The sequence below is a fragment of the Lithohypha guttulata genome, assembly GCF_036872675.1.
Source record: "Lithohypha guttulata strain CCFEE 5908 chromosome Unknown scaffold_14, whole genome shotgun sequence".
In the NCBI taxonomy this organism is placed as follows: Eukaryota; Fungi; Ascomycota; class Eurotiomycetes; order Chaetothyriales; family Trichomeriaceae; genus Lithohypha; species Lithohypha guttulata.
Window position 1 is genome coordinate 21648 of NW_027042763.1, and position 14139 is coordinate 35786.

Below are 14139 nucleotides of genomic sequence, written 5' to 3' on the forward strand. Positions count from 1 at the left end.
TGGTCAGGCTCGAGCCATCCTTGTGGAATTTTAGGGAATCAGCAGCTGATCAGCGAAGATTGAGTCTCTCACAACAAGTGAGTAAGTGGCAGCAATAGAGAGCGGTAACTCAGCAGACGACGTTAAGTCGTGGGTGGAAGCCTAGAATATATCGACAATGGTGTGGAGTTCCATGTGAACGTAGACAGTATGCGAGAAGAGGTTTCAACGTGCATGGTAGGTGCAACTTGTAAGCGCAATGTTCTTTTGGGCAACCACTGATAAATGCGGGAATAGCTAGAAGAAAATGAAAGTAACTCGCTTAAGAATAAGCCACAAAATGCCACAGATTGTGGTGGGCCCGAGTCAATAAGCTTTCACCGCATTGAGGCATGGATTGCTTCCCTAATCACTGGGAAAATGTGGCACCAGTCTTGCAAGCCTAGGCGCCGAATCTCCTCCTCGCCTTTTCGTAGCTCTTGTGTCTGGCCCGCCATTCCACTTCTAGACTGTGACCTTTTGTTCACGACTGTGTTGTGTTGCTTGCGGCTTCCTCTATTTCTACCTCGATTTTTCGTGTCTCTTTGTTCTTGCGCAGCAATGATGTCGTGGTACGTCATCACTTTTGCTGTGCCCGTAATGGTGGATCGTGCCGTCGTTCGAGTGACCTTTTCGTTGTTCTGTGTAAACAGCAGCTGATCCTCGTCTAGTAACAGGCTGCGGTTGGCAAATGCCTTTTCGGCAGTACGCACCAGCTTGAACATCTTAGTTCAACCCGTACCAGCGACTGCGAAATCTGAATGGCCTATAACAACATTTAAGTCAACCGGTGTGACAGTCGTTCACATCAGCGGTCAACTTTGACAAGGATAAATTGTCGTGCTGAAATATGACGCCTTCTTAGCTGGCTTGGCCAACATGTTGGCCATTGGGCACAGTGTATATTCGTGTTTGATCGGGATACCGAACCGGTGAAATTTGGGTCGTGTGGACGCTTTCCGCTTGACAGGCCAATAAACAGGATGGAAAGCACAATGAAGCCGGGTGGCAGAATAACTGTTAGGAAATTACACAGTAGGTGTAGAAAAGCTCCTTCACGATAACGGAGAGGAGCACATTATGGTGGGGCAGCGGAGCTCTCGAGACCTGAGCAGGCGGAAAGCCAGCGTTGGTTGAATGTGAGGATGCGTGAGCCCGCAGTTCTCAGAGCGGCTACCATTGGAATTGTTCTAATTGCACATCCAGAAGTTCAGCGGAAGGAGCAAACGGTGGAGCGACAGAGAGGCGAGGATGAGATTCGGCACTCAAGCCCTCGCAACCGCGCTTGTTGTATAATACGCTCTGGCTCGTCGTCTTCATTCGTAGTTGGTGCGCATTCGAATCATCAGGCAATATTTATTCAACATGCGTACTGGTTATGGAATCGGCTTCGAATAAAACACCCTAAAAGCAAGGAAAAAACCAGTAACATTGTGGCGCTCGAGATGGAGCATTATGGCAATGAATTCGAACCAGTCCTCTTGCGAGAGCACAATTCTAAAGAGTATGGTATGCGCCTTGTAGTCACACGAGATTTGCTAAGCTACGGGAGGTTCGTCTTATTGCTCAACACATACTGGACGGCGAGCATTCCAGCCTCACATGCTATGTCTCTCGCTGTCATCCCGCTAACATTCCTCGATACTATTAGCCGGACTGTGTTGTATTGTGTGCCTTCGATGTCTGCTATATCTAGGTCATTGTCCCACCAAAGACTATCGCCACCCTGTTGCGTCTGAATTTCTAAATGAGCATGCGCCTCTAACAGACACTGCAGAACGGGCACAGAACCGACACAAGCAGCCAGGTGTAAGGCGGTGATGTGGTGCTGGGCTTGTAGATTAACGTCGGCGCCGTTGTTCAACAACAGCTTCATCACTGCCAGTCGTTGATAATCCAACAGCAGATTCCCATCGGTCTCAAGCGCCCACATCAGCACTGTTCTGCCCCAGCGGTCAGTGGTGTTGACGTCAGCACCATGGTCAAGCAGAGTGCGTATCAATGCTATATCACCGTGCCTGGCTGCCCAGTGCATCAACGTCCTACGGTGGTAATCTGCTTGCACAGGATTAGCACCATGTGCGATGAGTTGCATGGTGATCGAAGTCTTTCCGTGTTTGGCTGCCAGCATCGCGGGAGATTGTCCAAAAGCCTCGATGTCGACACTTGCAGAATGATCGATAAGAAACCGTACTCCTTCTTCATCTCCCTCTCGCGCGGCCCAGTGGAGGGCAGTCTGGCCATCCCAGCCGGCTTCGTCAATTTTGGCTCCCTTTTCCAGCAGTAGCTGCATGATGGGTAGGTCACCGGCCCAAAGCGCCATCATTAAAGCAGTCCAACCACCAGTATCATGTGCATTCACGTCGGCTCCCTTCTCGATCATCCCTTTGACGCGTTCGAATTGTTTTTCCTGAACCGCGGCTCGCAGACCTGTAAGAACAGTACTGGCTTGCGCCTTTTCCTCCAGACACGTGTTGAAGTATGCGTTGATGTCGCGATCTGCTAGATACACTGTCATCGGTGTGGTCACTAGCGCTGCCTCTGGCACTCTTGTGGTTAGTAAACGTGCAATGTCTCTGTGTTCTTTGGTAAGAGCCACACGCAAGGGCGTCCAGAATTTGTCGTCTTTCACACTAGCCTCCGCTCCACGATCTAACAGTAACACCACCATATCCATTCGACCTCTCAAAACGGCTCGATGTAATGGTCTGAAACCGTCTGCGTCGCGCATATCGATGGCTGCACCGTGATTCAGCAAACGTTCGGCCGCCAGAAGCGCTCCGTCTTGCGACGCCCAGCATAAAGCAGTTTGACCTTGTCTATTACTGGCATCAACTTCGGCACCGTGTTTAATCAACAGGTCCACCATATCTCCATCCTGGATTGCCCAGTGTAGCACCGTGTTTTCGTAGTTGTCTCTGCAATCGATAGAAGCACCATTCTCTAGCAGCGTTCTGGACGACGCAAGTCGACCGGCTGGTACTGCCCAGTCTAGAGCTGTGCTTCCTTCGGCGTCTCGCGTGTTGATATCAACCCGGTGGTCTAGTAGAAGTTGTACAATCTGTGCGTGACCCTCCTCTGCGGCGAGAAATAAAGCCCGACGATCCTTGCCGTCTTTCAAGATAGTGTCATTCGAGCTTTTAAGAAACTGCTGGACCAGGCTCGTGTTTCCGACCAGTACAGCCCAGTCCAATCCGGTCCATCCTTTGTTGTCCTCCATGTCAACTTGGGCACCTACAGAGAGGAGCAGCTGGACTAGATGAGTATGGCCGTTCTTTACAGCTAATGCCAACCCGGACTCTCCATTGACGTTGCAAGCATTAACATCGGCACCGCGGTCTAACGATGCTTGCACTATAGTCGTGTGCCCGAACTGTGCTGCTAAGATCAGTGACGTCATACCCGTAGTGTCGCGGCGATCAATGGTAGCGCGTGACGCATAGAGAAGAAAGGTGTCGTGCAGACCACATCGAGCGGCCAGGTGGGCTTGGCTGAAATTTCGTGGATATCTTTCGTGCCAATCTTTCGCACTAAGTGGCGAGGCGTAGAGGGTTTGCACACAAGCACTCAGTAGATTTTTGTCGTTGAGAAAGATAAGAAGAGGACCTTGAACGGAAGCGACTGTTTGATACGCTGAGACATGGTAAAACCAATGGTGACAGGCGTAAACCCAGAATCTGTGATGATTCAGTTTCTGCTCAAATTCGCTCAAATCCTGGCTGCATCCGTTTCTGAAGGGCTCGAGCATGAGCGAGGTAAGACAAATTCGGGCGAAATATGTCTTGAAATCCGGAAGAAGATGCTGTGGATGTTCGTTGAGATATGTGTTCAAGGTACCATGAACCAGAGTGAAAGCGGTAGTCACTTTGTTGAAGTGTAGTAACCTCAGACACACAGCGAGAACAACTTCACGATCATAATCAAGCTTCTCGTTTAGATCAGCGGCATTGGGTTGGAGGGACAGTGCCTGGGTCAATTCGACTGCTGTTAACGGTCGTCGGGCACATTGCACATAGGAGATAGCTTTCTTCGCCAGGATCTGATTGGATTCGACCTGTTTCTCGATCCGCTGGAAGGCTTGGGCGTAATAGTCAGAGATTTTATTTGGAAGGGCCCTAAGTGCATCACGTGTCTCCTTGACAGAAGGTTGGCTACTGAGATATTCAAGCTGTGCCGAAACCAATAAAAACCTGTCGTACCATTAGTAGTGTGCAGGTAGAGCAGTTGAAATTTGTAGATCTTACATGCCATTGGCACTCTTCTGGATCGCATTAATGATCTCTTGCTCTAAATCCGGATCTTTCTTAATATGAAGACGTAAAAAAGGATGTTGTGGTATCTCAAGGGTGAGATATGCCGCAATGGCAGACTTGGTCGCGGTAATCTCGATCTGACGAACGTGGGTGAAGTGTATATCGAGCTCTAAATCTGGATGCGAGGTCACGAATATCGCTATTGATGACGACAACTCAGAAAGAACTCTAACAAAACTCTCTCGCGGAAGTACTGGACATTCGTCCTGTGCAAAGTCAGTGTTGACCGCAAGAGTGCAAAACCAAGTAAGAGAAAACCTCACCAATGCATCCACAAACAGAAATGTATTATCAAATAGTGGATGAATCGTCTTGATTAAATCAACCCACTCTGCTGAGTTGGCCGCGCGCCGACGCCCGGTTTGCTTTTCACAGAAGTCTGTGACAGCAGTGGGTATGCTCTTCATTTGTTCGACGAGCTGTCTGGCAATGCTAGACAAAAGTCCGACTTCTGAATACGTTCTCGGATCATTATAGTCGCAGTACACGGAGACAATAGCTGCATTGCTGTTGCGTGTATGCTCATTGACAAAATCGATCGCGAAAGAACTAAAATGTGAGCAGATCAGCCTATGGCTATAAGGGAGTGCTTACGTGAAAATTGTCTTGCCTGTTCCAGCTGCATAACCAATCAGCTTTCTACTCATAAAATTAGCAACATGTGAATGGCATCACCTACGCTTTCCAGGACACCAAAGTACACAATCCCTGCCGCTCCTCATCCATGTCTGAAAATTTGGGTGAGCGACAACCCAATCGCATGTACCGCTTCGGTACTTGGCGAAGGCATCCTGCTGCTTTCCTAGAAAATCCAACAAGGACAAACTTTTTAAGATCTTTTCTCTCTCGACCGAGGTCTTCTGGACTATAAGTAATCAGCTTGAAACAGAACAGAGGCCGATCTCCCCTACCTTCGAGCAGTGACTGCATACTTCTTGTTGCTTGGTTCAGTGAAAAAGTGTTGACCTCTAATTGCTTACTGCTTCGTCCTAAGCTGTCAATGGCAGCCCGCGTCGAGACATGATCGTTCTTGTTCTGCTTGAGGAGATCATAGCTGAGTTTCTCGATCATCCGCTGCTCATTCTCGCATGCCTGTCGAAACTTTCTCTTTGCCTCCGCCAAGTCCGTGTCACCGCCTTGCAAGAGGGTTCGCAGGGCTTTCCCTGTTTAGTAGCATAACGGTCAGTACATGATTAGCAAGCATCAATTTCACATGGTCAGACTTACGGCGTCGTCCCATCTGAATGTGCTTGACACAGACACCACAGAAAACAAGCATAGCAGCAAGGACTTTGGCAGTCATTGCCTGAAGCTCCAGTGAATCGGTAACATGGCGTTCGAGAAGCTTTAGTTGTTCGAGGTACGATTGGACATCTTCAAAGAACTCCGCAATGTTGTCGTAGTCGGCTGAGACTTTGTTCGTGGTCTATGGTGTTAGCTAAATCACACGGCGGTCACAGGTTCAGATGTATCCTTGTTACCTGCACAAGAAAGCCAACGGCAGCGAAGATACCTGAAGCTGGTGCGAAGTTCTACAAAATCGAGCGTATCAGTACCATATCGGTGGTTCATATCTACAAGACTGACTGAAGACAGGGCCGAAGCCAAAATCTTGCTGATCTGGTCGACAAAATGCAAACCTTGTTTTACGGCTGATCGGATTTTGTCGACTTTAGATGTACTGTTTCTGAAAACCCCGAACTTAGTCTCCTGGATCTGTAAGGCGCCGACGATGTCGATCGCGCTGGACACAACCGGAAGAGAGTCGAGTTTGGTACTGGTGGAAGCTTCGAAATCGGCCACTGCATCGTTCCAGATACGCTGCACCTCAGAGCTTGCCATAGTCTGACGAAGCTGGTTGCTGAGATAGGGACTTGCAATGAATGATTCAATGTCCGACAAGGAGAGTTATTCACCGCCAAAGATCAGACAAATCCAGAATTCGTTTTGGGTATGGCCTCGACTGGGTGCGTACGCTGGCGCTAAAGTGATGTGAGTCCTTTGCTGTTAGCGAAGTTCTACTTAGGCGCAGGCACACGATGGAAAACACAAGGCAGAGTGACAGTACATCACTCATAGACGATGCTCGAGTCTCTCTGGCACTCTTCATTGCCGAACACCCTAGCCCTCGAAGGGTATCTCGCATCGAAGAACGAAATATTATCGATTGGCTCAACAACCCGGACAGACGACCTACTACGCAAGAAGAATTCAGTCGCCGTAACTATGTGCGCAAGAGCTTCGTATGGGATGAGCACGAGTCAAAATTATTGACAACCGGCAAAAATGGTTCGGGTCACCTGCGTGTGGTAGTCCTCACAGACGAAATCGTGGACGTCGTCGAGCGAGTTCACCAGGCCAGCGGGCACTCAGGTTGGGATGCGACTTGGAACACCATCAACGATCTCTACTATGGAATTTTAAGGTCAGATGTGATTCTGGTGCTTAAGACATGTCGTATTTGTGCTCAAGATCCTAGAAAACGGCCCAAGGGCTCAGTTGGTTCTTCAGCCTGGCCTCAAAGGGATCAGTCAAACCTTGATTGATGCCATCAAGCGCAGGAGAAACAGACTGCAGATTCCTTACTACCAGAAAGTCAAATCAGTTCAGAGACAAGCACATACGCCAATGAACCAGTCGAAGAAGAAAGCACTGATGTGATGAAACGGACCACTACCGATCACTGTCTTGCATACCAGAGTCACCACGCATGTGAGCAGATTCGATGCAGTTTCGTCCTACTGGTAGGGCAAAGGCTAGTGTTCAGATGCAGACCAGCATTCTTAGCTTGTGAAGGAGGTAACTCTGACCTCGCTCGATTTTCACAAGTTTTAGCATAGTATTCAGCCGTCCAGCAGGTATATGCTCGGGAAGAGGTGACCTGATTGTATACTATACGTAGAATTTACAAGCTTTACATGATCGTGTTGAAATCAATACTAATTTTTGTAAATGGGGTACCGTAGAATGACGTCCGCAGGACCGCCTGAGCTCTTCGAGGCTTGCCTTGGGCCTTGGTTCTCTCGCTGATCGCCCTCCACAATTGTGTGCTCCACCACTTTGAGGTATTTTTAAATATACACTTCGACCACCTCGTTGGATAGATCAGACATTCGATCCATAACACAATTGCTCGTTGCGCGCTGTGTCAAGATGGCGAAACAAAGACCAATTCTTTCCATAGAGGACATGGAAGCACATATGTAACACGATGTTGAATCAAATGAAAAACAAACACGAATGATCCAAAATACTTCAGCAACCTTGAGATAGTAGGTTCTAATGGTGATTGATATATGGAACGAGAATGTGAAAAGGAAAAAGCATCACGTACAGGTACACACTCTTTCCACCAATCTGTAAACCATGGAAATCTCATATCAGGGGTACAAGACTTGTCTCATTCACGCTCTCAGCTTATTTGGCGACGGAACTTCCAAATCGACGAAGGTCATGTGACTGTCACGCAGCTAGCTCGAGCTGACCATTTTATTTTTGATGTGAAAGCCCAGTACAATTTCAGACCTTTCTTTTCGTCTTTGTTCACCAGAAATAAGGCTTAGAGACTTTCATACTTGTCAGAATTATGTGTTTTAGGGCTTTAGGGCTTAGGGCTTGCCTCCCTTAGGTATTCTCATGTTTGCAATCTCCACAATTGCCAACGAAGAGGTTGTAAAGGATATAAATAGGGTAGGAATCCATTTTTTATGGTTGAGATGATCCTGTAAAGACTCCTTGCGAAGGCCGAGGAGGGTACGATGGATTTGCAACTTATTGCCGCAACGTTATCAAGCGTATACTGCACAACATGTAGATCTCATTACAAGTCTGCCACGAGATCTGGCATTGTTCTAGGTATTCTAGCATCACAGAGCACGTTGTGGCCCATCGTGGAGAGCAAAGTCTTCACAATAATTATCCATTGTGTTACAAACGTATGACGTGAAGTCACTGAGATCGGACTGATCACGCCAGCCCTGTTCGCTTCATCCTGGAGCCGACGTTAATTCTCTCAGCCATTGGACAAATTGAGTCCGTTTGAGCGGCTCGCCCGCCGCATCTATGATATCCAGCTTCTGCAGCCCACGTATATGTTGTAGACGTCGAAGACCTTCATTTGCTTCATAAACCTCCGGCAAGAAAGCATCAACGAGATCCTCGTCGAATTGTAGGCGAAGATGTTTTAAATTGCGACATTGCTCGAGTAAGATGCTGCACTCTTCCGCGTGAAGGGTAACCAAAGCAGGAACGAATTCCCGATCAGCCGGTGCGTTGCTCGCTTGACGTTCAAGGTCACTCCTGCTGCTCCATGAAAATTCCAATGCTGTTATGTTCTGTCTCCCAACTTGCCCTGCTGCAATCAGAACCTGAATGGCTTCGTCTATGTCATCCAGTCGAAACATCGTCTTCTGGTATGCAAAAGCCAAAGACTCAAAGCGTATCTGCTTGCACGTTCTCAACAAGGGAAGCTGACAAAGAGGAAAGAAGAAGCCACTTTGATCTCCGAGACTCTCGGCAAGGTTGGGTAAGCAGACACCGTGTTCTTGTCTTTCCCAGATTCCTGATGGAATGACCGAATAGAATATCTTTTGACGAATTTCAGCTGGCAGGCTCGAAAAGATCGGTCCAAGATCGGAGGTAGGATTGTATATTAACTAAACATTCTTTCAACGATAGCATCAGTATCGTCTGTGGATACTTACCTTGGGAGCAGATAGTGCGCGCGAGGCTTCGACTGATGTGAGCAGGAAGGAGAAACGCAACCGAAAGTTGTAATCAATGCTAGCAGCGAAAGGATACATTCGTGAATGGTTCGTGCGCTTCAAGGTCGTGGTGTTGCCATCGTAATCAACCACCTACTCCTTTGTAAGCAGCGCAAACAAGAACAGAAGCAATGTACCTCGCTTTGGAAAGAAGGTTTCGTGTTCTCGAACAAGATATCGCCATCATCTGACACAGGAAATTCACATCTTGTTTGCTCATCGAGCTCGCGTTGAACCCTGGAGTGCTTGTCCTGCGGAACAGGTCGAAGGTCGATATAGTACGCTGCGGACTCGAATCCGCTGATATCGTGGTTGATATCATAACCTAGCTTTCTCTCCAGTTGTTGCGTTGTATGAGCGGGCCTTCGTTTTGCCATAACGACATGTGGTATCCGATCGTGTGTATTCACGATTCTGAAGCACTCGGGAAGGAGGACTCCGGAGGGCGCAGCCTCGTCACTTCTCGGTCACAGCCTCGTGGTCAACGATGAACTTCCGGGAGGTGAGAACAGAACCATATCTTGTACGAAACACATAAACACTCCTTCAGATCAAAAGAGAAGTTGCGTCTACTATGATTGGCCATGCATTATTAACTTTCACAGCCCTGAACAGACGTGAGGACAACTTCGTGTTCCTGCGCTGTAGGCAGCAGATAACTATACATTTCGTGCACACTGCTTCGATCACAATACCTCCGAGCTTTTCAGGTGATCGCTTCACAAACTTGATATTACCTTCCTTCAACCATATAAATCTGTGCTTCAGTCGCGATTCAGGTCATGAGAAGGTCTTGTAACATGCTTAGAACACCAACAGTGCTCTTTGGGCATTTTGCAGGATTCCGAGCACAAATTTGACAGGTCTTCAACAAAAAGATTACATCCTACCACAGAATACCATGGTATGAGCCGCTGGCACCTTTCCACGTTGTATCCCAACCTGCATGACCGTTGGCTTCATAGATTCTCTCCACTACATCCACTGTACTTTCTGCTGTGACAACCTGCCTGAATAAGCTGGTATTGTTCTTGTCAATCGCAAATAAGGTGCAAGCACTTCCATCCCATAAAAAGCTCTTTCGAACATAATTACGGCGACTGAATTCCTCCTGTGGTGAAGGTCTCTTAAGAGAATCGTTTAGCCACGAGACGATCTCAGACTTTTCCTCTTCTGAAATGCGACGTGTGCTCGGCTTGGTTGAGACCAATTGAGCAAATGTGTCTCGAACGTAGGTATAGCAATTCCTTTCCCGTTATGAGTCACTATCTTTGTGCGTCTGTTCTAGTTTCGAGGGAAATGTCGGTGAACAGCAATATCCCCAACATCGCGGTAGCAACAAATCGTGATGTGACCGCCATCTGGCAAACAGCCCTTGATGATTTCGAAACGACCACCGGCACCAAAATTGATCGTATGCTTCCTGTGACTGATGTAGATGGTCTTTTGCAAGCCGTCAAAGCACAATAATCTGTACTCGACCGTTTCCGTCATGACAGTACACGAACGGACAAATTCAGAACGGTCTTAAAAAAGCTTGTTCCCAGTAGAGCAAATGAGCAAAGTTACACACCTGCGCTTTCCATGGTCAGTCTGTCATTATTGCGACTCCGACCAATGTTCTGAGATTTTGTTGTGCGCAGATTTTTGCTCCTGGCTCAGCTGTGGGCTACCTTATTGAGGTAACTTTCTTACATTCTCACCAACCGTCAAGCCACGCTTGCTGACCGTAGTGTTGTATGGTTGCATCAACGTCCATGCCGGTCACGGAACAGAGTGCGGGTTGTATCTCAATTACGTAACATTCTTGATGCCGAGAATGGTAAACTTAAAATCTATCTTAAGTACGTTCTGCTGTCCAGAACGACCAACCTCAATATGCTCGATCGTCAACAAACAATGCTTGACATTAATAAATTGATGCAGCAAGCTCGAGCTCTGGGACTAGTACTGAATGGCATCGAGTTATGCCGTTTCCCAAGAAAGGGATTAGGCATAATCGCACGAAAAAACTTCGAGGTATGATGCCCTTATCCATATCCTTCGGTGAACCCAAAAGGATGTTTATATAGCAACGAGCTCTTACAAGTGGTAGACAGGTGAAACACTGCTTTCAGTCCCTATGAATGTCTTAAAAAGCGAAAAGACTGTTGCTAAAGAGTTTCGTGAATCCCTCCAAGGTATATCTGTCCAAGGACTTCTTGCAGCCGACATCCTCTATGACTGTTCCGAGTCACGTGTTGCTTGGAAAGAGTCGCTACCAACTAAAGAGGCTTTAGCCAAAGCGCTTCCGTTTTGGTGGGCGCAGGAGGCTCAGTCGTTGCTGCCCGAAGCAGCTAGCGACCTTTTAAGAACTCAAAAGCAAAGACTTCAATCCGACTGGCAAGTGGTGTCGACAAAGCTGCCAACGACGTCATTCGACCAGTATACATACAACTGGTTCCTTGTGGGCACGCGTACCTTCTACTTCACCCATCAAGACACTCCGGACGACATAGATCCCTACGAATGTATTGCTTTGGTTCCCTTTGCCGATTATTTCAATCATGCAGAACATGGCTGTAGCGTCCACTTCTCTCCTGAATGCTATTCATTCAGTGCAGATCGAGTTATCCAGGAGGGCGAAGAGGTATTCATCAGCTACGGCAACCACAGCAACGACTTCTTGCTAGCAGAGTATGGTTTCTGCCTAGAAACAAACCAGTGGGATGTGGTGTCATTGGACTCTGTGCTAAGCCCTTTGTTTGACGAAGAACGCAGAAGACTCCTTGAAGAGGCAGACTTCTGGGAACATTACACCTTAGACGTCGATTCTGTTTGCTACAGGACGCAAGTTGCGGTAAGGCTACTGTCGATGCCTTCAGAATTATGGTGTGTATCAATGAAGAGCGGCTTTAATGAAGAGGATGAATATCAAGAGCTAGCCGATCACACACTGGCAAACATTCTAGAAGTGTTCTTGGAAAGGATCTACGGCAAGATGGAAGAGCTTCGCTCTTTAGACTCGCGGCTGACTTGTGAGAAAGACGTGCTTACTAGACGCTGGACTCAAATTCTTTCTTTGGTTAACACAGGGCTGCATAGACTTCGTAATCATGAAAACTAGCACTTTCCAGCTTAATGGAGTAGATGCTCGCATCAAGATTTACGTGCTGCGCATATCCAAACGCAATTCTCCAGCCTCTGTCAAGTTTCTTCGCACATTCACTTTCGTCGTTGCCCACCATTCGCTGCTACCTCTCTGTTAACTGTTCACGAGAGCCATTCACGACCACCATCAGGAAACTGGCGCTAGTTGTTCAACACATCTCAAGATGAATGCGTAGCGGCTGAAACCACTCGCCTCGACAGCACGCGATGCGAGCACGTGACAGATTCGAGGACATGGGGAGTGGCACAGACCTTTTCCTGGCATTGTCACCAAACCGGATCTTACGAAATGATCTCACTCACCATACAGGAGCTAAGCACATTAGGAGAGAGAGGTTGCAGCACTATGGAAGTTTGGCGTCAACACGAAAACTCGACTTTATACATCACAACTTGCATCACAGTGCTTACGTTGCAACATCTCGAAACCAGGCTGAGCTCACAACACATTCGTATGGGATGCATACACGTGACGGTGAAGCGCTTGTAAGTGGTCAAGAGCAGGTCTGCTGCGGCGTAGCGGAGAAGTCGTTACAAGTAATAGACTGCCAGTAGTGTCCTTGCTTAGTCGATGCATCCCACTGTTAGCGCCAGACACTACTAACAGTGGTCGGAAGACAATGCGTCCAGTGCAATCGCAGAAGGGCAACTCATGATGTGTGACATGGCACCGATGCCAGCTGGCTCAAGGCACACGCGACTGGATGCCCAGTATGCTTGCCATTCGGACGATGCTTAAGGGCAGAGGTCATCTGGAAGCCTGAATCAATTTATCCATTTTCGTAGAGAGTAGGGTCGTGACAGCATCGGTTCCAACGTTGCCTAATTGTCGGCAAGTAGTCGGCGACCTAAAATTGGATCCACCTGCTCTTATCTCAGTCACCCATCTGACTTCTGCCCACAGAACATAAAGGATCTGATATGATCAACAAAAGTAATGTGGTTGGTGGAGGACAGATCAGGTCGGGAGTGTGTTCGAGATCGCGACACCAATTTGCGCAGCGGGGTACGACTCTGCCGTTGAGGTCTGTGAGTAAGAGTTGTGCGGTCCCTTGCATGGCTCATGTTGCAGGGCAGGAGCAACGTCGCACAGCGTACTACCCCTTCTGAGACATCCTGACGAATGTGAAGAACGTGAAGCAAAGAAAGAATGCTGTACCACCCAGAGTGTCGAGCCCCTTGCATCCTCATCTCCAGCTCGTAGATATAGGCGCCAATCTCTTCTCAGCGTGACCCAGCTCTTCTGCGTGTGTGTCCTTCTCACTTCTCGTCACGTCAACCAAGATTTGTAAGTGTAGTCGTCGGATCTCTTCCGCTATGTCGCCATCGGTCGACACGATACTCGCCATCTGCGGGCTCGTGGTAGGCTGTGCGCCAGTCGTGGCCCTCGTGGTCGGAAGGATATCTGGGAGCTCGTGGCTGCATCGTAGGTTCGAGTGCGCTGGCACAGGTACGTATTTCGCACTCGTTGCTTTTTGGTAGCTGCCCGTCATCTGAGACAGTAACAGTTGACGAGGTCAGCAGGTCGTGGTACACCCGAAGACATCGAAGCACACCTTCGAGCGGGCGAGAGAGCCGGCGAGGATCGTCAATGAACAAAGTGAGTTGTGTAGATGGGCTTCGGGACATCTGCCATTGCGGCCGATGTTCTGCAGACACATACACGTCAACCCGACCAGACACTGGCTGGTGTGAAGAAAACGTGGGCAAGAAGCGTTTCTGTAGAGCTGGTGGATCAAGGGAATAATCTCTACGTGGCCTGAACTGTCTTGCACGATTTTGCTTGGGTCTAGTGGAGGAACATGAACTGGAAGTGGAGATGAACGGCTAGAGGCGTGGCCAGGCGGAGTTTCCAAGAAGCGAGCCAAGCACATAGTTCTGAAAGCCTGGCCAGC

General features: G+C 48.3%; 4 protein-coding genes across 4 annotated transcripts; 1 reads left to right on the top strand and 3 right to left on the bottom strand.

The window, feature by feature from the left end:
• Positions 1 to 1561: 1561 nt before the first annotated feature.
• LTR64_008767 (uncharacterized protein) lies at positions 1562 to 6173 on the bottom strand (the record flags this gene model as incomplete). The annotated part of the gene is made up of 9 exons (XM_064903076.1): positions 1562 to 4208; positions 4263 to 4537; positions 4595 to 4880; positions 4926 to 4950; positions 5011 to 5196; positions 5243 to 5494; positions 5559 to 5757; positions 5813 to 5863; positions 5919 to 6173. The coding sequence occupies 9 exons, from the start codon at positions 6171 to 6173 to the stop codon at positions 1562 to 1564; spliced, it is 4176 nt and encodes a 1391-aa protein (XP_064750514.1).
• Positions 6174 to 6370: 197 nt separating this feature from the next.
• LTR64_008768 (uncharacterized protein) lies at positions 6371 to 6992 on the top strand (the record flags this gene model as incomplete). The annotated part of the gene is made up of 2 exons (XM_064903077.1): positions 6371 to 6756; positions 6782 to 6992. 2 exons carry the CDS (start codon positions 6371 to 6373, stop codon positions 6990 to 6992), a joined length of 597 nt encoding a protein of 198 aa, XP_064750515.1.
• A 1325-nt stretch (positions 6993 to 8317) lies between these two features.
• LTR64_008769 (uncharacterized protein) lies at positions 8318 to 9471 on the bottom strand (the record flags this gene model as incomplete). Its single annotated transcript, XM_064903078.1, has 3 exons — positions 8318 to 8986; positions 9035 to 9187; positions 9232 to 9471. The coding sequence occupies 3 exons, from the start codon at positions 9469 to 9471 to the stop codon at positions 8318 to 8320; spliced, it is 1062 nt and encodes a 353-aa protein (XP_064750516.1).
• Positions 9472 to 13431: 3960 nt separating this feature from the next.
• On the bottom strand, positions 13432 to 13737 carry LTR64_008770 (uncharacterized protein; the record flags this gene model as incomplete). The annotated part of the gene is made up of 1 exon (XM_064903079.1): positions 13432 to 13737. One exon carries the CDS (start codon positions 13735 to 13737, stop codon positions 13432 to 13434), a length of 306 nt encoding a protein of 101 aa, XP_064750517.1.
• Positions 13738 to 14139: the final 402 nt, after the last annotated feature.